Consider the following 23,374-nt stretch of genomic DNA (forward strand, 5'->3'; position numbering starts at 1 on the left):
GGGAGGGGGGGGTCCCTACTCACCCTGCCCGGTCCCAAACCCTGGGGGTGTGGAGGGAGGGGCTGCTCCTGGCACCCTGCCCTGGCTCCCCACACCACCAGGTTTCAGGGAAGCGGCTCCGAGGATGGAGCCGGGCCGGCAACGTTCCCTCCATTCCCGCTGCAGCCCCGGGAGGGAGGAAAACACCCCCCGGGCGCCGTCCCCCGGGCCGCTGCCGGCTGAGACCCGCGCAACTCAGCGCACGCGTGAGCCGGGTCCGGGGCGCGAACCCGCGATCCTCCGGGAGGCGCCGCACGGCCCCGAGCGCTTCACGCTGCGCCGCTCGCGCCCCGCCCGCCGACCAATCCCCGCGCGGCGGGCCCGGCGCGAAGCTTCCCATTGGCTGTCGCCCTGCGCGCGTCACCCGGCGGCGCGCGGCTCCCATTGGCTGGGCGTGGCGGAGGGGCGTGGCCTCCGCCCCGCTGGCGGGGGGGCGGGGGGTCCGCGGCGCCACCGCCTCCATCTTGCGGGGGCCGCGGCCCGGGGCCCTCGGCGGGGCGGGCGCCGTGGGGGGGCTCTGCAGCGGGGTCGGGGGGTGCAGCCACCGGGAAGGCGGCTCTGGGGGCCGCTCGGGGCCTTGGGGGCGGCCGCAGGCAGCCCCGGGGACAGGTTTGGCCTTTGAGGGGGTCTGGGGCCAGGGCGGCCCCGGCGGGGTTCGGGGGGGCGGCAGGGCCTGGGGTGTCCCGCGGGGGGCGGCCCCTTGGGGTGTAGGGCCGGGGGAATCCCCTGGGGGCGCAGCCCCTCGCAGGGGGGGGCTCCCGGCACGGCTCGGGGTCCCCCGGCGGTGCAGTCTCTTGGGGGGGGGCTGAGGGGTTTGGGGGTCCCCGGAGGGCGAGGCGCCCTCGGGGGCGTCTGTAGGCCTTGGGGTGCTCAGGGCTAGTGTGGCCCCTTGGGAGGGGTCTGAGGGGCCGGGGGGTGGCCGTGGGCTTGGGGTTGAGTCCCCTGCAGCGGGTCTTGGGGGTCCCTGAGTTAGCCACGCCAGGAGAGGGTCCCCCAAGGGTTGGGGGGGGGGGCTCGGTGCCCCCAGGAGAAGGGGGGAGCGCAGCTGAGCCCCGCCGGGGAGCGAGCTTACCTCTCCGCTGAGAAGGGCGACGCACCGGGGCGCCCGCCGAGGAGCCCCCCCGCTGCCCTCCTCCACGGGGGACGCGGCCCCCTCGCCCGGGGCTTGCGCCCCGCGCCTCTGGGTGAGGATGGCCTGGGCTCTGAAGCTGCCGCTGGCGGACGAGGTGATCGAGTCTGGGCTGGTGCAGGACTTCGACGCCAGCCTGTCGGGCATCGGCCAGGAGCTGGGCGCTGGGGCCTACAGCATGAGGTAGGTGAGGTGTGCCGAAAGGCTCCATCCTGCGCCTGGGAGAGGGGCTGACCACCTCGGGGGGCTCGGGGTGGGCTGAAGAGCCCCAAAAGGCGCCTAAAGATGGGGGAGTGCTGCTCGCCGGCGCGTTTGGTGGCCGCAGCATTGCACCAGGGGACGGTTCAGGAGGGAGCGGGGTGCTGGGCTCCAGCAGCCGCCCTGGGACGTGGTGCTGCCCGCTGGAAGTTGGGGTGGAGTCGCGGTTGCGAGGAGCCCGTGGGGCACTCAGGGCTTTGGGGGGTCGCTGGGCAGCCGCTTCGGAGAGTGGATGTGCTTGTGAGGGCCTGGGGCTGCGCGGCTCCTGCGGTGCTCTTGGTCTTTGGCCTCCTGATGCCCTCAAACTGCAGGGAAATCATCCCGTGGGGGATGTGGGGTAGGGGAGAACTTTGTAGAGTCGAGCCGATGGTTGGACTCGATGATCCCGAGGGGCTTTTCCAGCCTGAACGATCCTGTGTTAGTCCTGCGCTTCGTTGCTGCTGGTTGGAAGAGCCCATGAGCAGTTGCTTTGGTTTTGTGTAGCACAGAGTGATCACCCCAGGAGCAGTACTTTGCCCTAATTAATTACCCTCCCTGAGGAGCACCGGCATGTTATTTTCAGGTCAGACTAGCTCTGTCCTTCTGACTGAGCTAAACTGGGAGCAAAGGAGAGGAGCAGGACCCGCATGGGGTGAGACACCCTGTGCGTGAGCGCAGCGATCGGGATCGGGACCTCGTAGCGTTGAATGCTCCAACCATGTTACACGAGGACGCGGCCCGTGCTCTGGAGATGGGTCCCAGCTCGCTTCGCCGCTCTGCCCTCCCGATCCCGGCTCCGGCGAGGCCGAAGCGCTGCGTCGTGCTCCCCGTCCGAGAGCCGCCAACGCCTCGTTTCTGGCTGCGTGAGTTACCGCGGGGAAGCACAGCCCGTGGATGAGGTGTGGGACTGGGCAGAGTCTGCCAAGCCAGTCTCCGAGCGGCCACGCGCTTCCCTGCCACCGTCCTTGATTAATTAGCTCCGTCGTGGGCTGGTGCAGATCCAGTGCCATCTGCGAGAGAGCTGCCTTGCTGTAATTTGGGGTGAGAGCTTTAGTAGTTGAAATGCGACTTCTGTTCCTCTTGTTTTCATCCTGGGATCCCCCTCAGCTGGAAGAGGGGAGGGAGGATGAGATGGGTCCCTCCCCGCAGCCCCGAGGCGGGAGCTGGACACGCAGGCAGGTGGCAGGGAAAGGTCTGGAGGTTGGGGGCTGAAGTTCAGCCAGCCAAGAGGAGGAAAGTGCCCCAGGAGGACGCGTTGGTGCAAGACTGGGGCTTTCTGAGGGGGCTGCAATTGGAAATGGTTAAAGTCAGAAATAAAAAAGATTGTTCAGGGTAAAACTTTTCCAGGAGAAGTGGAAAAGCAGCTCTTGCCAGCCAGCCTCTGTCTCTCCTTCCTTCCAGGGCTGAGGAGAGACAGCGCTTTCCCAAAATTATCCCTGACCACTCTTAGGATCTGTCACAACCTTTGGGATTTGTTTAATTGGAGTGTTTGGAGGAAAACCCCAAGTCCCAAAGGTGCGTGAGCTCGGAGCGAGCGCGTCCATCGCCCCTCCCGGCAGGAGCAGCGCCGGGTGCTGTGACCAGCAGCTCCAGAGGAGCTTCGTTACCTGCGCAGGGGGAGGGAATGAGTTTCCAACGTGTGCAGGGGAGGTCCAGCTTCGCTTTGAGAGGGGGAGTTGTGAAGCTTCAAAGCTTTTCCTCCCCTTTCCCCTTTGTTTTGGGCGAGGGGTGAGCGAAGGTGTCGTGGATCATCTTAACATGCGGACTTGCCTCTGTTGAGCTCAACCCGTTGGCCGCGCATCAGAGTTTTAATTGCCCAGGGAAACCTTGCAGCGGTGAGCTTCAAAGTGTTTACATCCTTTCCCTACCACAACTGACCCAGCTGGGCACTGGTTTTCAGCGCCGGAGGTTTGAGGGAAGGTTTCCCAAGGCCGCGGCTCTGCGCGCCCTCGTGCCATGCACCAAACTGGCTGCGAAGCTTTTCCACCCCGCAAAAGGGCTTCGAGCTGCGTGTCAGCAGCACGGTGGCTGTGCCGCCGCTCTGAGCCTGACCTGCCACCGAGCTGCAGCCGCCTGAAACCCGACTCTCTTTTTCGGAGACTTCTCTTGACCTGCGCTGCCCGTAAATAGAGCGTGTGCCCCCGTAGGTGAGCGCCACGACCTTCCTGTCCTGACATCTGACATTTTCTTTCCGTGTCACGGGAAGGGGGGAAACGTTTCAACAGGCACCTCGGGTTTTGAGCGTGTTTGTGGCTTTTCTGTGCTTGCCCCGTGGGGGTTTTCTGCTTTCATCCCCTTTCCTTATGGAAGAGGCACGTTACTACCTCGGGAATGAGCGCTGGTAGGTGGTGGAGGATGATGAGGGTTGCTGCTTGGCTGGAAGCTTTTTCTCGTTTGAGTTGCGCGGTGGGATTGTGCTTTGCGTTTGTTAACAAACCTGAGTTCTTGGCGTTACTGTTGTTCCCTGGAATTAGTTTTTTTAGGAGAGCAGAGGTGGCTTTGGAGGCTTTTGGAGGGCATTGGCTGAATACTTCCATCCGCAGAGTGTTCCTGTAATTACTTTTTTTCCTCTTTTCCAGGAGATTCTCTCCCACCCCGGAACCAGAGGCCTTAAGTGCAGTGTCTTTCCCCAAAAGCATGTTAAATTGCACAGTGAAATATTGCTTTTTTTTAAAGGCAGGTGATGTCCCCAGGCGTTGCAGGAACTTCTCCAGGTGCCTTTGGAGCAGGCAGGACCGTGCGTGAGTTTGTCTAAAGAAAAGATCTGATGGCAGCTGGGTTTGACCACGCTGGGCATCGCAGGGATGTTGCTTGTGGGATGTCGGTACCTGAAGGACTCGCAGCTTCCCGGCTCTCCCCAAACAACCCCCAAAATCTCTAGAACTTGGTGGGCGATGGCAGGGTGGGAGACCAGCAGGAGGCAAAATATGTGCCGCTGTGAAGCGCCCTGCGGGCCGTGGCTGCGGCGTTTTGCTGCCATTTGCAGGTTGTCTCTCCCCAGGAGATGTCACGAAGACACCAGGCCCGGGAGCTGCCGAGCTTTCCCTTGCTGTTTTATAACGTGTTGTCTCTATAAATATTTAATTTTTTTATGGCACCCTCCAACGCATAAAGCTGACCCGATTACCTGGGTGCTATTGCACGGACACGTTACGGCATCTGAATGCCCGGAGGGCCCAGCCGAGGGGCTCCTGGCGAAACCCGAGGCCGTTGTGACGGCGAAGGATCGCAGGGACGGCGAAGGATCGCTCCCCGCGCGCAGGGACGTCGCAGCGCTGCTCTGCCAACCCATCTGTGCCTGCAGGGGGGCACCCAAAGCAGCGCTGCTTCCCCAGGAGCTGCTGGCAAAAGCAAACCATCGTTTGCTTGGTGATTATTCCTGATTAATTGGGTTGGACTCTTGCTCCAGAAAGACAGGGATGTGACTACCCTAAGGTTTTTTTTCCCCTTTTGCAGCTTGCAATAAAATGTGGGGTTTGTGTCGTGGTTGTGCAGGGTCTTGGCAAAATCTAGAGCTGGGTTTGGGGAGGTTTTGCGGGGACGGCGCTGCTGTCCTCAACAGGATGGTGTCAGTGGCCACGTGGAGCTTCTGGAGCCCTGCAAAGCAGCTTTGGGACGTTGGAGCAGACGGCTGCGCTGCGTAACGCGGATCCAGCATCGCCCGAGCGCTCCGCACGCACAGGAGAAATCAGTGATGTTTGTGGTACGCTGGCTTTGCACGCGGGGAGGTCACAGCCGAGCTTTGCCTCTTTCTCACCCAGACTGTGTTTGTGTGACACAAAGCAAAAGAAAGAGCAAAAACCGGGGTGTCCCGAGGCTGCAGAAGTGGGATTGAAGTATGGCCGTGTCAAAGCCCGCAAGGGGAACGAGCACTCGTGCGTGCGGGAGGAGAGCATCCTGCATTTCTCCAGCTGCTGGGAGAATTTGTGCAGGGCGTAGCCTTTAGATGAATTTTCCTGTCTCTCTGGGCGCAGCAGGTTAGTGCTGGTCTGCCCCCTCCTCGTGCTTTCTTACAGCGAGCGGTAGCATCCGTGCTTTGTCCTGCCTCGGCAGCCGGCTCGCATGAGGAACCCTTCTGTGGGAGGAAACGCTGTTCCTTGACGAATGAGATGGAGCTGCAGGGAAGTTCATCCTCCGGGTTGTGTAATTTGCCTAATTGTGTACACGTGCCTTGATGCAAAGACCAGGGCATCTGCGCAGCTCCGTGTAATGTCCTGTACGTTGGGGTCTGGGCAGGGAAGGGCTCTCCTGCTCGGGTCTGGGCAGCGGTGATGGGGGTTACTCACACAGCGGTGGAGGAAGGGTGGGTATTTAGTCTCTTGTGGCCAAAGGGTTAAAGCCCTGTTAGGGTGGGAGCTGGTATTTGGCCAGATAAGTCCAGTTTTTCCTTGGGAAAGGTTTTTAATGTTCAACTAAAGAGGAAAAAAAAAAAACCTGATTTAACTCCTTCCTTGCACTTCTGTGAGCCTGTAACAGGGAGGGGCAGGCGACCTGACTTCATCAAGGCTTGGTGCTCCGCCCTTGGAAGGGACCCGAACAGCTCTGTCCCCACGCTTCACCTCGGGGCGGTGGGGTGGCACTGGGTGGCCCCGGCAGCTGATCCGCAGCTCTGCGGTCGCATCCGTGCCAAAGCGTTCGCCCAGGCTCTGCTTTTGCTCCGGGCTCTGCTCGTGTGGATGAGTGGGAGGATGTTCTGGTTTGCGCGCTACGGAGCGATTGCTCTTGGCCATTGTTATGGCTCAAAACAACTGCTGAGAGTGAGCTTCTGAAACAATTTCTGTTAAATACATGTCCATAGGCTCAGGGGTATCGCTGATGGTTTTTAAATTAACGTTATTCAGCAGGTTCTTGTTGCCACGTGGCTTTTTGAGTATGGAAAAGTGTCTGATGGCAGGGGAGTGGAGACAGCGAGCTTTTTGTGTAATCTCAAAGACCTGGAGACATCCTTCTCCAGGGGAGAGTCGTTAGCACGGGGCTTGAACACTCTTGCTTTTCCCAGCCAACGCCAGGAGCAGCGTGACAACATCCAGAGGGTGCTGAGCCCAGGCTCGTGCCACGTGGAGCTCCCGTGTAACTCATCTGCTACAACCTGACAGCCCGGAGGGTGCTTGGGCTGCTGCAGGTTAACGGTGTGTGGTGAGGCCACCCAGGGCAGTTCCTACTGTCCTTAAACGTCGGCCGGGCAGGAATCGCAGCGGCTTTTGGCAGGAGGCAGATCAGAAACCTGGGTCTGGTTTGTCCCGCGGCGTGGGCTGTGCCACCCGTGACGTGCAGCCTCTTCTGACCCCCGTGGCCATCCCAGGCGCTTGGTTTGGGTCAGGGCTGGCTGGTCGCGTGGTGCCTGGCACAAAGGGCTCTTGGATCTGGGGCTTGTCGATGAGTTTGGAGAAAGCTGGGGGTGCACCTCCTGCTGCCTTCATGCCGGAAGGGCTCTTTCCCTGTCGGAGCCCGCAGGATTTGCTCCAGCGAGATGCTCGCGTGCGTCGTGCAGCAGGTTACGGCTGCGGGAGGGAGGGTTTGGTGCTCTGGCCCTGCGTCCCCCCTGTTCGGTGTGCCCCGAGGTCTCAGCCTCCGCTTCGGGTGACAGCCCTGTTCGCTGGGGCGGTGGGGGGCTTTTATAAACACACAGAAGGCGATGGTGAAAAAACTGGCAACCTTGACCTGAGCAAGACTTGAAATTCCTGCCAAGCCTCTCGTGGAGGGAAAACGAGCTCCTGGCCGCTCTGCTTGGAGCAGGGGAGAGGGTTGGGGGCCGGTTTGGTGGTGGAGGTGAGCGGGCTGGTACCAGGAGGAAGAGGACGGGCGTTTGTCGGCACGACACAGATGTCATTCTGCACGTGTCTGTCTCTGCAGCAGCTCTGCGCTGCCGCACAAGTGGCGCAGGAGTTGCGCTGCCGGAGGAGCTGGGCTTCGGTCTGAAACACAAACTCTGTTGTCTCTTAGCTTTGAAGCAGGAAATGTGTGTCTTTTGGGTGGATAGCGAGGCTAACCTGAGAAAAGCTGTCGCAAGAGCGGGTGTCAGGTGCTCTTCACAGACTGCCTGGTCTGCTTTAACGCTCCTTTGCAGTTCTGCAGAGAGATGTCAGGGTCTGTGTTCTTTTTTTTTTTTTAACTAAAAAAAGCTCAAAGCTCTTCCTAGGAGGAGGAACTAAATACCAAACGCATCATCTCTCTGTAGCCAGAGCTGAAATGAATCTGTCTGACAAATCTCGTTGCAGCGACGTCCTTGCCCTGCCCATCTTCAAGCAAGAAGAATCAAGTTTGCCTCCTGAAAACGAGAATAAAATTCTGCCCTTCCAGTACGTGCTGTGTGCCGCCACTTCGCCCGCCGTAAAGCTCCACGACGAAACACTCACCTATCTCAACCAGGGTGAGAGAAGCCCCGTGCCCTCCACGGGCTGTGTGCTCCTCGTGTAAACACCTTAAAAATTAAAATTCTGCCCTTGGAAATGGAAAATGCCTTGATGGTAAAGCTCCTCTTTGGAAGTGCCACCTCCTTCAGCTGTAGGATTTAATTTAATTAAAATCTGCCTGGTGTAAGGTGGTTCACTGGTGTGTCTGTGCTGGGGTGCTCTGCAGGGGGGGGTTACAGGTTCAAGCTGTACCCGCTGCTTTCAGGTAGAACTGGAAGATCAGGGTTAGCGACCAAAGCCAGATGAAGCTTGTGTAATCGATTTCTTCCCTTGTTCTTAATAAGGGCAATTCCTGGAAAGTACTGCTGCGGGAAGGGGGGGGGGTGTGTGTCTCTTCCTGGAGAGGGGCGTCAGAGCTGTGGCTCTAATGGCTCGTACAGCCCCCCCACGCACACTGAAACATGGCAGGAAGATCAAGCGGCGTGTCCAGTGTGGCACGAAAAGATGCCAAAATGCCAGAGGAAGGGCGGCAGCGAAGGTTCATCCCTGACTAATCGGGGGGGGGCCCTTGTCATTCCCTCAGGACAGTCCTATGAAATCCGGATGCTGGACAACAGGAAAATCGGGGAGCTGCCAGAGATCAATGGGAAACTGGTAAAGGTGAGCAGACGTGTGGGGACGCGTGTCCGGCCGGGGCCATCCCCTGCCCTGGGGAGCCAGCAGCGAGGTCTCGCCGTGCGTTCCTGCAGCAGCTGCCGTGCCAGCGTGTGGGTTAGGTCTGGCTTGGTTGGGGCTTTACTTTCCCTTTCCCCTTCTCCCACCTCGGTGAGACCAGCCTGGCTGGTGGGGTCCAGCCAGTCTCGTGGGGGCTGGGGTCAAGCCAAGAGGCGATTGCTGATCGCTTGGCGTTCGGAGGGATGAGCTGCCGCCTTCATGCTTCTGCCCAAGGGTCCGTCTGAGCTTTCTTCTATTGCTTTGGCTCCTCCACGAAGCCTTCAGGCCCCCCTGCTGCCCGCTGTGACTGGGAAATGCCTCACAGCTTGCAGACTGGCAGGTTTCCTGGGGCAGCTCCAGGCACTGACCGTTTCTTCCCTCTAGAGCATTTTCCGGGTGGTGTTTCACGACCGGCGGCTGCAGTACACGGAGCACCAGCAGCTGGAGGGCTGGCGCTGGAACAGGCCTGGGGACAGGATACTGGACATAGGTGAGTCCCGGTGGCAGCGCCGGGGCCGGGGCTGCAGGAGATCTGGGTGCCTGAGGTGCCTCCAGCCGAGCTCCTGGTCCAGTGACTTGAAGGGACAAACCCTCACGATTCTGAGCTTTGAGAGACACGGCTGGTTCTTCCGTATGTTCCCTGTGAATCTCTTCCTTCTACAAACCGCAGCTTGTTCTTGGATGTGCCCCTACAGATATCCCAATGTCCGTGGGCATCATTGACCCTCGAGCAAACCCAACCCAGCTCAATACGGTGGAGTTTCTATGGGATCCTTCAAAGAGGACTTCGGTGTTTATCCAGGTAAAAGAGAAGTGGGCAAACTCCTGTTGTGGGTGTCTAGGGGAAAAAATAAGTTTTCCGAGGGGAAAGAGGATGCTTTTTTGAACTCAGAGCACTGAAGTAGCTGCCAGACGCCACAGTGGTAGAAGGGTGTCAGCTAAAATACACCCGAGCTCCTGCCTCAAGCAATGCAAGAGAGCAGCAGTTCATGCGTTGGCAAGGCACAGGCACAGCTGACCACCAATAAGTTGTTTTACACATTTTGTGGTTTCATGATTTGGGTCTCCATCTTGCTTAGATGATTTTGCACATCTCGTCAACTGCCTAAAATACCTCTTAGAAGTCTGGCCCTCCCGCCTGGAGTAACAGGCTGCGGCGTGCGGAGGCTGGGAGCTGATCCGGGGCTTGCTCCTGACATTAAGAGGTTGCAAAACTTGTTGAAGGAATGTGGCTCCACCTCTGCTGTGGCATCCCCTTAACCCCTTAGTGCTGGGGGTACTTGCTGTGATCCCGTCCCAGCTCTGCATTTCACCCTTCTCACCAGGCTGCCCTTCCCATCAGCGCTGTCCCGGCTCCCACAAGGGGAATGGGCAGTTTGTGGTCGGTCAGACGTGGCAGAATTCCTGACGGTGGGATGCCTTCCCTTCCCCCAGGTGCACTGTATCAGCACGGAGTTCACCATGCGGAAGCATGGAGGAGAAAAGGGGGTTCCCTTTCGGGTCCAGATAGACACGTTCAAGGAGAACGAGAACGGGGAGTACACGGAGCACCTGCACTCTGCCAGCTGTCAGATCAAGGTCTTCAAGGTACCTCGGCCCCTTGGTGGCCTCTTCCCGCTGGGAACCAAACTGGGAGTCAGTCCCAGTTCGCGCTGCAGCCACAGTGGACGTCGTGGGTGCAGGGCCGTGGCTGAGCTTGCCCACAAAAGGGCCTCTCGGTCCTTCTGGTCTCGCGTTGCCGCTGTCTCCCTGGTTCCCCTCTGTCGATCGAGTCTGGATGCTGTTGAGGCTACAAAACCAGTAAGCCAAGAACAGGGAGAACATGGGTTGCGTTGCCTCTGAAACCTCCCACGTTTAGTCTTGAGTCTTATCAGCTTGGGAGATCCTCCAAGGAGCTTTGGTGTCTGTCTGAACTCCTCGCTTGATTATTACCTGTTGCTGATGCTCCGTCTGCATCTGCAGCTCCGTCTGCATCCAGCCCCTGCAGCGGCGCAGGCGCCCGGGCCCTGTTGCAGATCGTTTGCAGAAGCCCAAAGCCGTGACGGCGCCGCGCTGCCGTGGGTGGCTGAGGAGGGTCGTGGCTGCAGCAGCGCCGCGGGGTGGCTCCACGGGGAATAAGCGGGGACATGCCGTGCCCACGCTGTCTGGGACGCTGAGGTTGCCTCCGTTACCCCGTCCTCCCCAAATTCGTGTCTGGGGCTCCTCTTTTCTTCGCCCTTCGGGGGTGTTTGGCACGCGGCGGGGTCAGTTGCCTGGCCGGGCGCCTCTGCCATGAAGTGGCTGCGGGGCGCCGGGCAGCGTCCCCCGCTGCTGGTGACTTGGCACCTTTCCCCTTCCCTCTCTCCTCTTTCGCCTCTTTGATTATAACTTTTGAAGGCAGGGGCGTGATTTGTTGGGGCTTGTTTGAGCTCTGGCTGGTGTCTCAAGATAGCTGAAGCTGCGGAGTTGGGAGCTCAGGGATGAGGCTGGTCCCAAACAAGCACCCGGAGGATCGTGAGGTTGCGAGGCGCCTGCTGCTGCGTTTCTCCTGAGCTTCAGCTCTGTGCCCGGGTGTGGGTTTTCCTTTTTTCTGGCTCTGCCCTTGAACCAGGAAAACCCAACGTGGTGAAGCTGTGGCAGCAGGGCACGATCTCCCTGCAGAGGATGCTCTCAGCCGTTCCTCGGGCTCGCCTGACGCTCTCCTGGGGTCAGGGCTGCTCTTTGGGTGACAGACTTGTCACCAGGCCTGTGTTTCCCTGTGCCTGTGTGAGATCTTAGGAATTAGGAGAGATCTTAGGATATTAGGAAACATTTCTTTACAGAACGGGTGGTTAGGCGTTGGAATGTGCTGCCCAGGGAGGTGGTGGAGTCCCCATCCCTGGAGGGGTTTAAGAGTAAAGTTGAGTTAGTGCTGAGGGACATGGTGTAGTTGGGAACTGTCAGTGTTGGGTTGATGGTTGGACTGGATGATCTTCAAGGTCTTTTCCAACCTAGACGATTCTGTGAATCTGTGATCTGTTTGCAGCAGGGTGCCCTTTGTGGGTTTAACATGATTCAGGCTCCTGCCCTGCTCTTTCCTTTCTCCCCTCAGCCCCTAAAAGCTGGGAGCGTTTCGGTGCTTTCAAAAGAGCTACCGAGGGGCCCTTACCCACACTCGTCGGTGTCTGGAGCGCACAGACCCTTCCTAGCCCCCGGAAGCTCTGACCATGGAAAGATAAGAGCAACCATTAGACTTTCATGGCAGAAACTGGCTAATCCAGCCCCAGCTAAGCAGCACCTCCTCACCCAGCTGGGAGCGTGGCGGTGGCTTGTTCAGGCCTCAGCTTTGCTGTCCAGAGGAAAAGAGATTTGGAGCTGAGGGGAGCAGGAGGGCTGTGGTCAGTCCTAACGCATCCCCGCGGTGCCGTGGGTGCGCTCGTCCGCTCGGGAGGCACCTGCATGTTGGCAGGCAGCTGTGTTGGTCCACCAAGGCCAAGTTCCTTCCACGTGTGCGTGCAGGCAGAGCCTGTGCACAGCCAAGTTTTAAGGGAATTTCTTTCGGGTTCTGCTGAGGGGAGGTCTGGGATAGCTTTGGTGGTTATAGTGGCACACTTGCTGCTTTCCCTGGGGCTGTGAGCATTTGATAAAGGCAGCAAGTCAAATCTTCATCTTACGTATGAGAAAGTGCCGGGTTTTTCAAGGTCATGGCAAAGGCAAGGACATAATTGAGTGCACTCCTGTTCTGCTGCAGTTTGTGCCACTGAAGGGCCGCGTCTCAAAGTGGTTGATGAAAGTGCAGGAGATGGCATCCAATGGTATCCTGGCTTGTACCAGCACCAGCGTGGCCAGCAGGGACAGGGAAGGGATCTGACCCCTGGGCTGGGCACTGGTGAGGCCGCCCCTCGATGAGTGGGTTCAGTTTTGGGCCCCTCACCCCAAAAAGGCCCTTGAATGACTCGAGCATGTCCAGAGAAGGGCAACGGAGCTGGTGCAGGGTCTGGAGCACAGGTCTGATGGGGAGCGGCTGAGGGAACTGGGGGGGTTTAGTGTGGAGAAGAGGAGGCTGAGGGGAGACCTCCTGGCCCTCTGCAACTCCCTGAAAGGAGGGTGCAGAGAGGGGGGAGGAGTCTCTTGAGCCAAGGACCCAGCGGCAGGCCAAGAGGGAATGGCCTCAAGCTGCGCCAGGGCAGGGTCAGACTGGCTCTTAGGAAGGATTTCTTTGCAGAAGGGGCTGTTGGGCGTTGGAATGGGCTGCCCAGGGCAGGGGGGGAGTCCCCATCCCTGGAGGGGTTGAAGAGTCGGGTTGAGCCAGCGCTGAGGGATCTGGTGGAGTTGGGAACGGTCAGGGGGAGGTTCATGGTGGGGCTGGAGGAGCTTCAGGGGCTTTTCCAACCGAGAGAATTCTGGGTTTCTGTGAGATGCAGCTCAGGTATGTGACACCAGAAACTGGCCTTTGTGCCCTCAGAGCCAGCGTTTGCTGTCGGGAGAAGTTTCTTCTGAAAAGTGTTTCACCTCCTTGTTCTGGGCCCCGTTTTAGGGGCGTGGGTAGATCAGGACATTGGGGTTGTTACAGAAGCGATGCTGTCACCACACATTCTCTGTGCAGATAGTCCCAGCCCTCTTCCTTTTCCCTCTGTAAAGCAACAAGTGGGTGAGTGGAAGGATGAGTCACCTTTTCTGGTTCTTGCATTTCTTGCACATCTATCCAGCCGCCTGCTGCTGCCCTTCCACGCTGCTCTTCTAACAGGAATATCTCCCTTGCAGCCCAAAGGAGCTGACCGGAAGCAGAAGACAGACAGGGAGAAGATGGAGAAGCGAACACCTCACGAGAAGGAGAAGTACCAGCCCTCCTACGAAACCACGATACTCACAGAGGTGGGGTGCTCTTTCATGCAGCGGCTGGCATCGTTCTTTCCATGAGACGTGGTTTACCTCGCTCGCAGGTGCCGAGGAACTGGCTGTTCTGCTGTGAAACCTTTGGCCAAGTTGTCGATAGCTGCAAGACAAAAGCAAGATAAATTTTTGTAGGCAGAGGAGGTGTTTTGTACTAGACCTGAGAAAGGGCTCATGTGCCTGGGAACGGGATGGTTTTTCCCCCACTGTAATAGATCGTCTAATAAAAGTTTTTTACCTCTCCCTGTAAGCTTCATTTTGCCCACGTGGCAACTGGCCACCGAGGTTGTGAGCTGGCAGAAAACCCCGTTGTTTCCTCCCTGTGCGAGTGGAAAGTGTCGGTCTGTTAAAATGCGACCGTCTGAGGGGTTGGTGCTGAGCAGCCCTGGGGAGGGAGCCCTCGTCCTGCCCCGGGGGAGGCTGGGGACGCTGGTCAGTGCCCGAGTCGGGCTGGAGCTGCGGCGGGACTTGCTGCAGGGAGGTGCCTGGGCTGGCGGGTGCTGTGTGTCAGCCCCGTGCCAGAGGAATCGTTTAGATCCCAGATCTCACTGTGTTTGATTTTTGTGATTATTTTTCAGCCTTTTGAGATTAAGAATCACTAAATCTAAGCTTCACGACCATCTGCAGTGAATTGGCCTGGCTTCTTTTAATCCCCTACTTTACTCTTTAATTCTGTTTCATAGCTGGTTGTCGGTCAGCAAATAGCTGTTAACCTGTGCTGTCTTTGTTCAGCGCAATCCTGTGACTCTTCTGGGTTTTTCTTCCTAGTGTTCTCCCTGGCCGGAGATAACGTACGTCAATAACGCGCCGTCCCCTGGCTTCAACAGTTCCCACAGCAGCTTCTCCATTGGCGAAGGGTGAGTGTGGGGGAGAGGCCGGCTGTCAAGTTGTGCCTCGCGCGGGCGATTGGTGTGTCTGAGCTGGTGAAAGGGGCAGGCCCGGTTCTGGGGTGTACAGCGGGGTGGGAGCAGCCAAGAGGCTGCGTCAGTGGGGGAATATCAAATTAAAGCCCTTTGAAGCTGAGCACTGTTACCAATCCTGGATGAGGCAAAGCTGGGCTCTTGCACGAGGAGCCTGCCTGCGTTTTGAGCGGCAGTTCAGCTCCCAGCCTGCTTGGCTTTGCCTTCCCAGCCAGCAGTGTGCCCAGGTGGCCAAGAAGGCCGGTGGCATCCTGGCTTGTACCAGCACCAGCGTGGCCAGCAGGGACAGGGGAGGGATCTGACCCCTGTGCTGGGCACTGGTGAGGCCGCCCCTCGATGAGTGGGTTCAGTTTTGGGCCCCTCACCCCAAAAAGGCCCTTGAATGACTCGAGCATGTCCAGAGAAGGGCAACGGAGCTGGTGCAGGGTCTGGAGCACAGGTCTGATGGGGAGCGGCTGAGGGAACTGGGGGGCTTTAGTGTGGAGAAGAGGAGGCTGAGGGGAGACCTCCTGGCCCTCTGCAACTCCCTGAAAGGAGGGTGCAGAGAGGGGGGAGGAGTCTCTTGAGCCAAGGAGCCAGCGGCAGGCCAAGAGGGAATGGCCTCAAGCTGCGCCAGGGCAGGGTCAGACTGGCTCTTAGGAAGGATTTCTTTGCAGAAGGGGCTGTTGGGCGTTGGAATGGGCTGCCCAGGGCAGGGGGGGAGTCCCCATCCCTGGAGGGGTTGAAGAGTCGGGTTCACATAGCACTGAGGGATCTGGTGGAGTTGGGAGCTGTCAGTGTTAGGTTAAGGGTTGGACTAGATGATCTTCGAGGTCTTTTCCAACCCAGACCATTCTGGGATTCCCCCGTCACTTGAACGCTCCAGCGTAAGCCCTTCGTTCTTGCAAAGTGTTGCTCTGCTCTGCAACGACGACGGTGTTGCTGCAGCCACGTAGCTGCGTGTCCTTGTTTCGGTGATCTTGGTCCTGGGGCTTGGCAGGTGGGGGGGTGCTGCCCGGCGGGGGAGGAGCAGCCCTCACCTCGTGTTCTGCTCTCTCTGGCTCTTCCCCCCAGCAATGGCTCTCCGAACCATCAGCCCGAGCCACCCCCTCCAATCGCAGATGTAAGTCACACCTCAGAGCTTATGCTTGTGGTAAGGACAGTGCACAGGTCAGAAAACGGGCTTTGGGGATGGAGCGGGGGTGGGTTTGTGGGTGGTTGTAGTTTGCTGGGGAAGGGACTGCTCTGGCTTAACATCTTGGGGGAGATATAACTTCTTTTTGACTCCTAGTTGGAAAAAGAGGTGACGGGGTGAAAATTGTCCAGTACAGCAATGCAGAGCTGTGAGCAAGCTTTTTGTAGCTCGATGTGACCTTTACTTATTGCCTTGATCTCCACTGTGCCTTTCCCCTTTGCTTCCTTCCTCTTTCTCTGTCCCTCTGAAGCCTTTTAAATCAAAACCTGTCCAGGCTGCGGCCTTTGTTGTGCGTGTGCTGTGAGCCTGGCCCACTGGGGTCTCGATTTAAGGCTGTGATTATAAACACTGACTGAGCTGACCTGTGCTCGTTCCTCAGTGGAGACGCTTCCACGTCACCTCTGAGGCTGTGACCCTTCTTTTCCTCCATTGCAGAACCTCTTGCCCACCAGCACACCCCAGGAGGCCCAGCAGTGGCTGCACCGAAACCGCTTCTCCACTTTTTCTCGGCTTTTCAGAAACTTCTCAGGTAGGTTACGACATCCCCTCCACGGCTGCTCCTTCTCCGTGCCAAGTCGTTCGGCCTCCTCTTGCTCCTGAGGCCAACTTCGTGTTACTGTTGCAAATATAAATGTTTTTAAACGCAAATATAAATGTTTTTAAATGCAAATCTAAATGCTTTTAAAAATCTGGTATTTTTTTGTAACACAATAAAATGTGGCTCCCTGAAAGCTGTTGTCTTTGTTTCTCACCTCGCTCTCAACTGGCAAAATAGTGGGGACTGGGGTGGTTTCTCTTCCAAAAGCTCGCAGCAACCTCTGATCTTAAAACAAGCTGAGAAGTGCTGATCTGGGGGAAGGAGCTGTGTGTAAAGAAACACTTTGCGTTTCTTTTCCTCGCCTTCCCTGGTGACACGGCCTCTGTTATCCAGGGTCACCAAGGCACCGGGCAGCCGGCTGTAAATGATAATACAGGACACAGGGTTGTACCCAGACACACTCTTGCAAAACCAGTCTGGAAAAAAATCTTGCAAGTGTCCTTCTTGGGGAGGTTGTCGGCAGAAGCAATTTGGGAACGGGGTGAGCTCTGCGAGTGGGAGGAGGGGGACCCGGCACAGCCCAGAGCCACCCCATCCTGGACATTTTGGGCTGGATTGTGTGACTTTCTCCTTTTTGATGTTTAAAACTGTAGGTGCAGATTTACTGAAGCTGACCAGAGAAGACGTTATCCAGATCTGCGGCCCGGCGGACGGCATCAGGCTCTTCAACGCGCTAAAGGGACGGTACGTTGTTTGCTAAAAGCTGATGGTGGATGGGAGGTAAATTGTATTTGTTTTAGCCTGTTTGCTTGGCTCTTGCTATTAGAGAGAACAGCGTTTCATTAACCTTCCTGAACCTCTTTCAGTCAAATTTGATAAGTTAGCCAGCAGGGCAACTGCTCCAGAGACAATTTGAGGAAGAAAATCCATGTGGGGGAGAAGCATTAGAAATGATCTTACTCGTTGGGTGTCAGAGAACCGAGCCACAAGCCAGAAGGTCCTGGTGATACAGTACTTATGTCCTCGGTCCTCGGAACCACCTCAGAGGAATTTCCTTCCCGGAAGGGGAATATCCCTTTGCACCTTTCCCTGAAGAAGCAGGGACTGGTGTTTAACTGCCCCCATCTGAGCTGGGGCATTGCAGAAGGTGCCGCTGCCGCCGGGCAGAGGCACGGGGTGGGCTGTGTCCCAGAGGGAGGGTCCGGGGAGGCATCGGCGTGGGGTGGGGAGCGTTCAGGGGGTTAATGTGCTGCCGGTGGCTCCAGAGATAGCGGGGAAAGGCCTTTGACACCATTTCCCACAGCATTCTCCTGGAGAAACTGGCTGCTTGTGGCTTGGATGGCTTGTGGCTTTGCTGGGTCAAAAACTGGCTGATGGCCGGGCCCAAAGAGTTGTGGGGAAGGGAGTTAAATCCGGTTGGTGGCTGGTTACAAGTGGTGTCCCCCAGGGCTGGGTTTTGGGGCCACTCCTGTTTAACATCTTCATTGATGCTCTGGACGAGGGGATCGAGTGCCCCCTCAGTCAGTTTGCAGACGACACCCAGTTGGGTGGGGGTGTTGGTCTGCTTGAGGGTGGGGAGGGTCTGCAGAGAGACCTGGGCAGGCTGGAGCGATGGGCTGAGCCCAGCTGGGGAGTTTCACTAAGGGCAAATGCCGGGTGCTGCCCTTGGGCCACAACAACCCCCAGCAGCGCTCCAGGCCTGGGGAGGAGTGGCTGGAGAGCTGCCGGTCAGAGAGGGACCTGGGGGGGATTGGTAATGAGCCAGCAGTGTGCCCAGGTGGCCAAGAAGGCCAGTGGCATCCTGGCCTGTACCAGCACCAGCGTGGCCAGCAGGGACAGGGGAGGGATCTGACCCCTGTGCTGGGCACTGGTGAGGCCGCCCCTCGATGAGTGGGTTCAGTTTTGGGCCCCTCACCCCAAAAAGGCCCTTGAATGACTCGAGCGTGTCCAGAGAAGGGCAACGGAGCTGGTGCAGGGTCTGGAGCACAGGTCTGATGGGGAGCGGCTGAGGGAACTGGGGGGGTTTAGTGTGGAGAAGAGGAGGCTGAGGGGAGACCTCCTGGCCCTCTGCAACTCCCTGAAAGGAGGGTGCAGAGAGGGGGGAGGAGTCTCTTGAGCCAAGGAGCCAGCGGCAGGCCAAGAGGGAATGGCCTCAAGCTGCGCCAGGGCAGGGTCAGACTGGCTCTTAGGAAGGATTTCTTTGCAGAAGGGGCTGTTGGGCGTTGGAATGGGCTGCCCAGGGCAGGGGGGGAGTCCCCATCCTTGGAGGGGTTGAAGAGTCGGGTTGAGCCAGCGCTGAGGGATCTGGTGGAGTTGGGAACGGTCAGGGGGAGGTTCATGGTGGGGCTGGAGGAGCTTCAAGGGCTTTTCCAACCGGGATGATTCTGGGATTCTGTGAAACAGCCGCGCTGTGCTGGGGAGAAGGGCACGAAGGACGGGAGACGCCACCGGCTTTTGTGCTGCAGAGTGAGGCTCTGAATGAGGAGGAGCCGGCGTGTTGCCGGCAGAGCTCGCTCTGAACTGGGGCTGCTCTGTCCTCAGGAGTCAACTGTCCGATTTAGCTGCTCAGTAGCCAGCTGGCACCGTGTCCCCGTGCCGATTTCATCCCCTTCTCACAAAAACCTTTGCTGCATCAGCAAGGTGGGGACAACCATGATGGTTTTGCTTCGGGATGAGTCCATCCATCTCCTCTTTTCTTTCTGAGGATGCTGGGGAGGGAAGAGCGCCAGCAGAGGGTCAGGAACTAGAGGTGTCCTTGAGTAAATGCCATGGCGTTCACTCACTGCTCTGTCCGTAGGATGGTGCGGCCCAGACTGACCATCTACGTGTGTCAAGAGTCCCAGCAGCTGAGGGACCTGCAGCAGAAGCACGAGGACAGGGACACAGTAACCAGTACTTTTTTTGGTAAGGGCTTCCAAGCCTGGCTGGGGGTACGCGGGCTTGGGTCGCTGCCGACAGGGCGAGGGGGAAAATAACAGCTCGGGGGGGTTCAGCAAACGGAGATGCGGTGGGGGCTGGTTCCAGCCCCGCTGCTGCTGCCCGCGGGCTCTCAGCACCGTGTGTCCCCACACCACTGCCCCGTGTCCCCACACCACTGCCCCGTGTCCTCACACCACTGCCCCGTGGGTTTTGGGCTGGCGAAAGGCCCCCCTTGCAGCCAGGGCTGCTCACGATACCAGAGCCCCCCTGAGCCTGCACAGCAGCTCCAAGAGGGTCTGTGGCTTCTGTTTTCAGCTCCTACACCTGGTGTTGGCTGCTGATATTCTTGTCTCTCCACTGCAAGGAGGCTGCGAGCTCACCTGCGAGCTCACCTGCTACCTAACGCAGGCTCTGCCCGCGAACCAAGGGGTTCTGCACGCTCTCCCTTGGCAAAGGTGCCAAAAGGTCGTGGCAAACCCTTTTGACTTGCCCTGGTCCTACCCAGCCAATTTTTATCTCCTTGCCCACCAAATGGGCAGCTGCAGAATCTGACTGTCAGCATGTTGCCTGCTCTGAGCCGACAAATGATAGCTTCTGCGAGAATCCAGCACTGCTCAGACAACAATGAGTGACCTACATTTGTGGAGCAGCCAGGCGCCGGTTTATCCACCTCTGTGATTGGAGCGGCAAGTGCAAGAGCAAACAGCTCAGCCTTTCCTTGCCCTGCTCCAATTTGGATCCTCCTGCTTCCCCCCCAGGACCTGCCTTGTGGGAGTGGGGGAACAGGGCGCTGGGGCGGTGCTGGGGCAGCGTTTCCATCCTGCTGGGATTGAAAACCACTGGGAATGGTACAAAACGCTGCTCGCCTGATGCTAGTTGAAATAGAAGCTTTTTTGGGGCAAGGACTGCGTAAATACAGAGCATTGCAGGACGTTGATGACAGCCAAGTTACTGCGGAGCTGCTGCTTGTGTAGCTCAGGGTGTGCAGCAGCCGTGTAGCAAGAGCAGCCCCCAGCCATGCTGCAGCTGCACGTAGAGTTAGTGCTTGGGCTTGGGAAGAGTCGGGCGCAGCAGAGCAGGTGTGTTTAACCCTCGACAGGCAGGTTGTGCTCGGTCCCGTCCCGAGGGGCTGCGGTGGTCCTGGGCAGAGCGCAGGCGAGTCGTGGCGCTCCTCTGAGCCCCTGCTCCCCGGGCTGGGGTGCGTGGCACCAGCTGAAGCATCTCTGCATCCGTATTGTAGGCGTCCAAGCCGCTCTTGGCTGTAAGAGTTGTTCTCCTTGCAGTGTACCACGCCATTTATCTGGAGGAACTGACGGCGGTGGAGCTGACGGAAAAGCTGGCCCAGCTCTTCAGCATCTCCTCCCAACAGATCAGCCAGATTTACAAGCAAGGCCCGACAGGGATACACGTGCTGATCAGTGATGAGGTAACAGCCTCTGGCTGCTCCTTATTTTCAACCTCTTGCGCCGTGTTGCTTCAGCTGGTTCGTGTCTGTGCTCTGAGCTGCGCTGTGGAGGTTGTGCAGGACCCTGGGGCAGGTCCTCAGGAAGGGCCCTGCTCGGTCACCTCTGGCTTCCAAAGAGTCAGAGTTAATCGTTGAAGCCTGTAGGGCCAAGGATGTTGGTGCTCGGGGATGCAGCTCTGCTGCCAGGGGCACCTCGCTTAAACCCCTGAGGTCTATCAAGTGTGAACAGCTCTCCCTGAGCAAGTCCAGGCTGCGGGCACACCCTCCTTTGTGCTTGGGTTTCTTCTAGCTTTGCTATGAAACAGGGAGGGGAATTGCTGCGGGCGGACTTTGCTTCCAGACCTGCATCCCAGAACCCAATGGTTTCTCTCTCGGTTTGCTGGTTCGGACCTTCAGTTCTGGAGAGCTGGAGGAAGGAATAAATATTTATGGCTGGTGCCTTTCCTACCTCCCAGAGCACTGAGCTCCTGCCTGAGAAGCTTCTGGCCCTTTTGTACTCCAAATCTCTGCTCATCGCTGAGTGGCGGAGTGCGAAGCCTTCACTTAGGGCTGTGAAGCACTTCTGCTGTGTTTGAAAACAGCCTCAGCCTGAGCTGGCTTTTGTGGCTTCTTTCAGATGATACAGAACTTCCAAGACGAATCCTGTTTCGTTCTGGACACCATGAAAGGTGCGTAAATGCCCGGGCTCCGTCTTGTATTTCCCTTCCGTACGTTTTGGGGAGCTCTTGTCGGATCCGCTCAACCCAGCGGGTTCCTTGGCTGTTGCAGGTGGCTCACAAGCTTTGCTTCTTTTGCAGCTGAAACCAATGATAGCTACCACATCATCTTAAAATAGGAGGGGACGCGGTGAGGAGCACCCGCCATCCTCTCGTCGCGCATGAAGACCCTTCACTTCCAGCACAAGGACACGAGCAGAGATCTGGAAACTCCTGGGCACCCTCTGGAAAGACCCCGAGCTGGTGGTTGCCCGGCTGTCTTTCTTGCAGGGCACCTCCTTCCTCTGGTGGCATCTAAACGGCCGTTGATGGTCACGTGCTGCTTAATTGCTGGAGCTCTGAGGCTGAAGTTGCCAGGTCGCACTCTTGTGTAGCGCTCGGTAGAAATTTGCCATTGGGACCTAAGACCTGCGTGAGGGCTTTTTCTGTGGCAGGCGTGCTCGGCTTTTCTGAGAGGCATCAGCTCCCGTGATGCTCACAGGCTGGCAAGAGAGCATGAATTCAACTGGCCCAGCAAAGCCAGCTAGCCCTCAGGCACGTGCTGAGCTGAGCAGGTCTCGCATACGCTGTGTACTGTGCTGATGGAGTGGTAGGCTAGGGCTGGGATTTTCTTAAAAGATTTTGTTAAGCTTTCATTTAATATTACAATGCATCTGTTAGACAACATTGGTGACTTCGTTTTTCTCCTCTCCCCCCAGCCCGAAAATGGTGGTGACTGTGTGAGCGGGTGCGGTTGTGGTGCCGCCCTTCCCTGCGCGTGTAAGGTCTTCGTATACAGATTTAGTTGTATAAAGCTGGAGCAAAACGTGAAGCCGAGTTGGATAAAGAAATAGCTGACTAGCTTGGTCTGTGGGATTCTTTTCTGCATGTTTTAGGGAGGGGGAAAAAAAATTCACTACCTGGTGAAAATTTCGAGTGATGTCTACGTGCTGCCTCGTGCTCTGCCCCTGCGTCCCCCTGCCCAGCCTCCGAGGCTGCCCCAGCGCTGGCGTAGCCCTGCCTGCACAAAGGAGGACGCAGACAGCAGGGTCAAAGGGGCTTTTGAAAGCCACTGGACTTGCTGGTGACAAAAGTGCCTCCGTGCAGGCTTCCGGGACAGCAGTGAGGTGTCTGGGCTGAAGGATCTGGTGATGGATCCTACTCCCCGTCTGTAAGATCCCCCAGTAGAGGCTGAGATGCCCGGGGTAACGCCTGCCTCGAGCCATCAGCACTACCCGAGGACGTTTTGAGCCAAAAAATTGGGGGAAAAAATACAATGTAAAGCAGGACTCTTATTTTTAAATAAAGCTGCAACGAGATGCAGCCCCAGGCAGGCGATGCAGGTCCTGGCTCAGGCCAGGGAGGGCTGTGTGGTGAGTTGTGACGGCCACATCCCTGCTGCTACAATGCCAGCTGCTCCTCTGTGTTTGTAAGCCATAAAAGATTCTGTTCCCATCTTCCTTGGCCAGCTGTCATTGTCTTGGAGCTGCAGTCAAAATACCTAACACAAATTAGAGCTGGGTCAGACCTGGCCAAATCTTTGCTTGCACTGGCCGAGCTCCCGCGGCCACTGCCTGTGACTCGGTCCTGGTGCAAAGGGCCCCGTAGTGTCCCCGTCTCCCTTCCCTGGCGCGTGTGATGCTGCTCGGCGCCTGCTCGCCCCGGCGCTGGAGGCACGATGTAGAGCAGCAGCTCCCCAAAACCATTGTTCAGGGCTGTGGCGGCTCCCCCTCGCCCCCAAAATCACCTCCTGGGAGATCCCCGTCCAGGGCTGGGTAGCGTCGGGGCTGGAGACGAACCGGAGGAGCCGGAGGGTTAATCCAGCTGGCAGCGGGTGTCCGGGATCCTCCCGCCTTGTTCACCCAGCACCAGGGGCCAAAGCGGGGGCCAAAGGTACCAGCTGGTGATTCCAGCGGGGAGGAGGCGGCGGCCGCTTCATCTCCTCCCCTGGCTTTGCGACAGCTCGCTTCCCTAACCCTGGAGCAGAGAGGTGAGCATGCCCCGAGCCACGGGTCCTGCCCTGACCTGCCAACGTCTCATAAATCGGTCAAGGATAAAGATGCCAAGAAAAAAAACATTTAAAAACTGAATAATTCTGCTCGTTTATGAACGCTGGGGAGCGGCCGGACTGCGAGCTCCACAGCTGGAGGGCCTTGTGTTCAGCTGCTCACCTGTACGCGGTTTGGTACCTCTGGTGATTGAGACGACGGCGTTTTTTAATCCTGTTTTTTCCATTAATACGCCAGAAGTGCGATGGACTTGGACGGTCGTGACGTGGGCTCGGTAAACTTTCTGTGTTGGTGTTGCTGGGTGTGTGCGGCCGATTCTGATCTGTCGAAT

At 57.8% G+C, this 23,374-nt stretch overlaps 1 protein-coding gene and 1 long non-coding RNA gene across 3 annotated transcripts; both read left to right on the forward strand.

Moving 5' to 3' along the window:
• Positions 1-908: 908 nt before the first annotated feature.
• TFCP2 (transcription factor CP2) lies at positions 909-21,895 on the forward strand. Of its 2 annotated transcripts, none has more exons than XM_074807558.1 (15): positions 909-1,351; positions 7,624-7,775; positions 8,342-8,418; positions 8,857-8,962; positions 9,168-9,274; positions 9,907-10,059; positions 13,195-13,305; positions 14,092-14,180; positions 15,297-15,345; positions 15,853-15,946; positions 16,609-16,699; positions 18,753-18,859; positions 20,158-20,300; positions 20,956-21,007; positions 21,137-21,895. In XM_074807558.1, exons 1-15 carry the CDS (start codon positions 1,230-1,232, stop codon positions 21,172-21,174), a joined length of 1,491 nt encoding a protein of 496 aa, XP_074663659.1. In that variant the 5' UTR covers positions 909-1,229; the 3' UTR covers positions 21,175-21,895. The 2 variants fall into 2 exon arrangements, with proteins under 2 accessions (XP_074663659.1, XP_074663658.1); XM_074807557.1 differs by having other exon boundaries at positions 910-1,351; positions 15,297-15,375.
• On the forward strand, positions 1,807-4,891 carry LOC141915862 (uncharacterized). Its single transcript, XR_012621025.1, has 2 exons — positions 1,807-2,446; positions 2,807-4,891. It is a non-coding gene; the product is annotated as an uncharacterized LOC141915862 (long non-coding RNA).
• Positions 21,896-23,374: the final 1,479 nt, after the last annotated feature.

Source organism: Strix aluco, chromosome 27, assembly GCF_031877795.1.
Source record: "Strix aluco isolate bStrAlu1 chromosome 27, bStrAlu1.hap1, whole genome shotgun sequence".
In the NCBI taxonomy this organism is placed as follows: Eukaryota; Metazoa; Chordata; class Aves; order Strigiformes; family Strigidae; genus Strix; species Strix aluco.

Bases quoted from the DNA above. Each gene is read 5' to 3' on its own strand.
- TFCP2 (XM_074807557.1), top strand. From the start codon at position 1,230: ATGGCCTGGGCTCTGAAGCTGCCGCTGGCGGACGAGGTGATCGAGTCT. The intron at 7,776-8,341 runs GTGAGAGAAGCC...TCATTCCCTCAG, and splicing joins ACTCACCTATCTCAACCAGG to GACAGTCCTATGAAATCCGG. The intron at 20,301-20,955 runs GTAACAGCCTCT...GGCTTCTTTCAG, and splicing joins ACGTGCTGATCAGTGATGAG to ATGATACAGAACTTCCAAGA.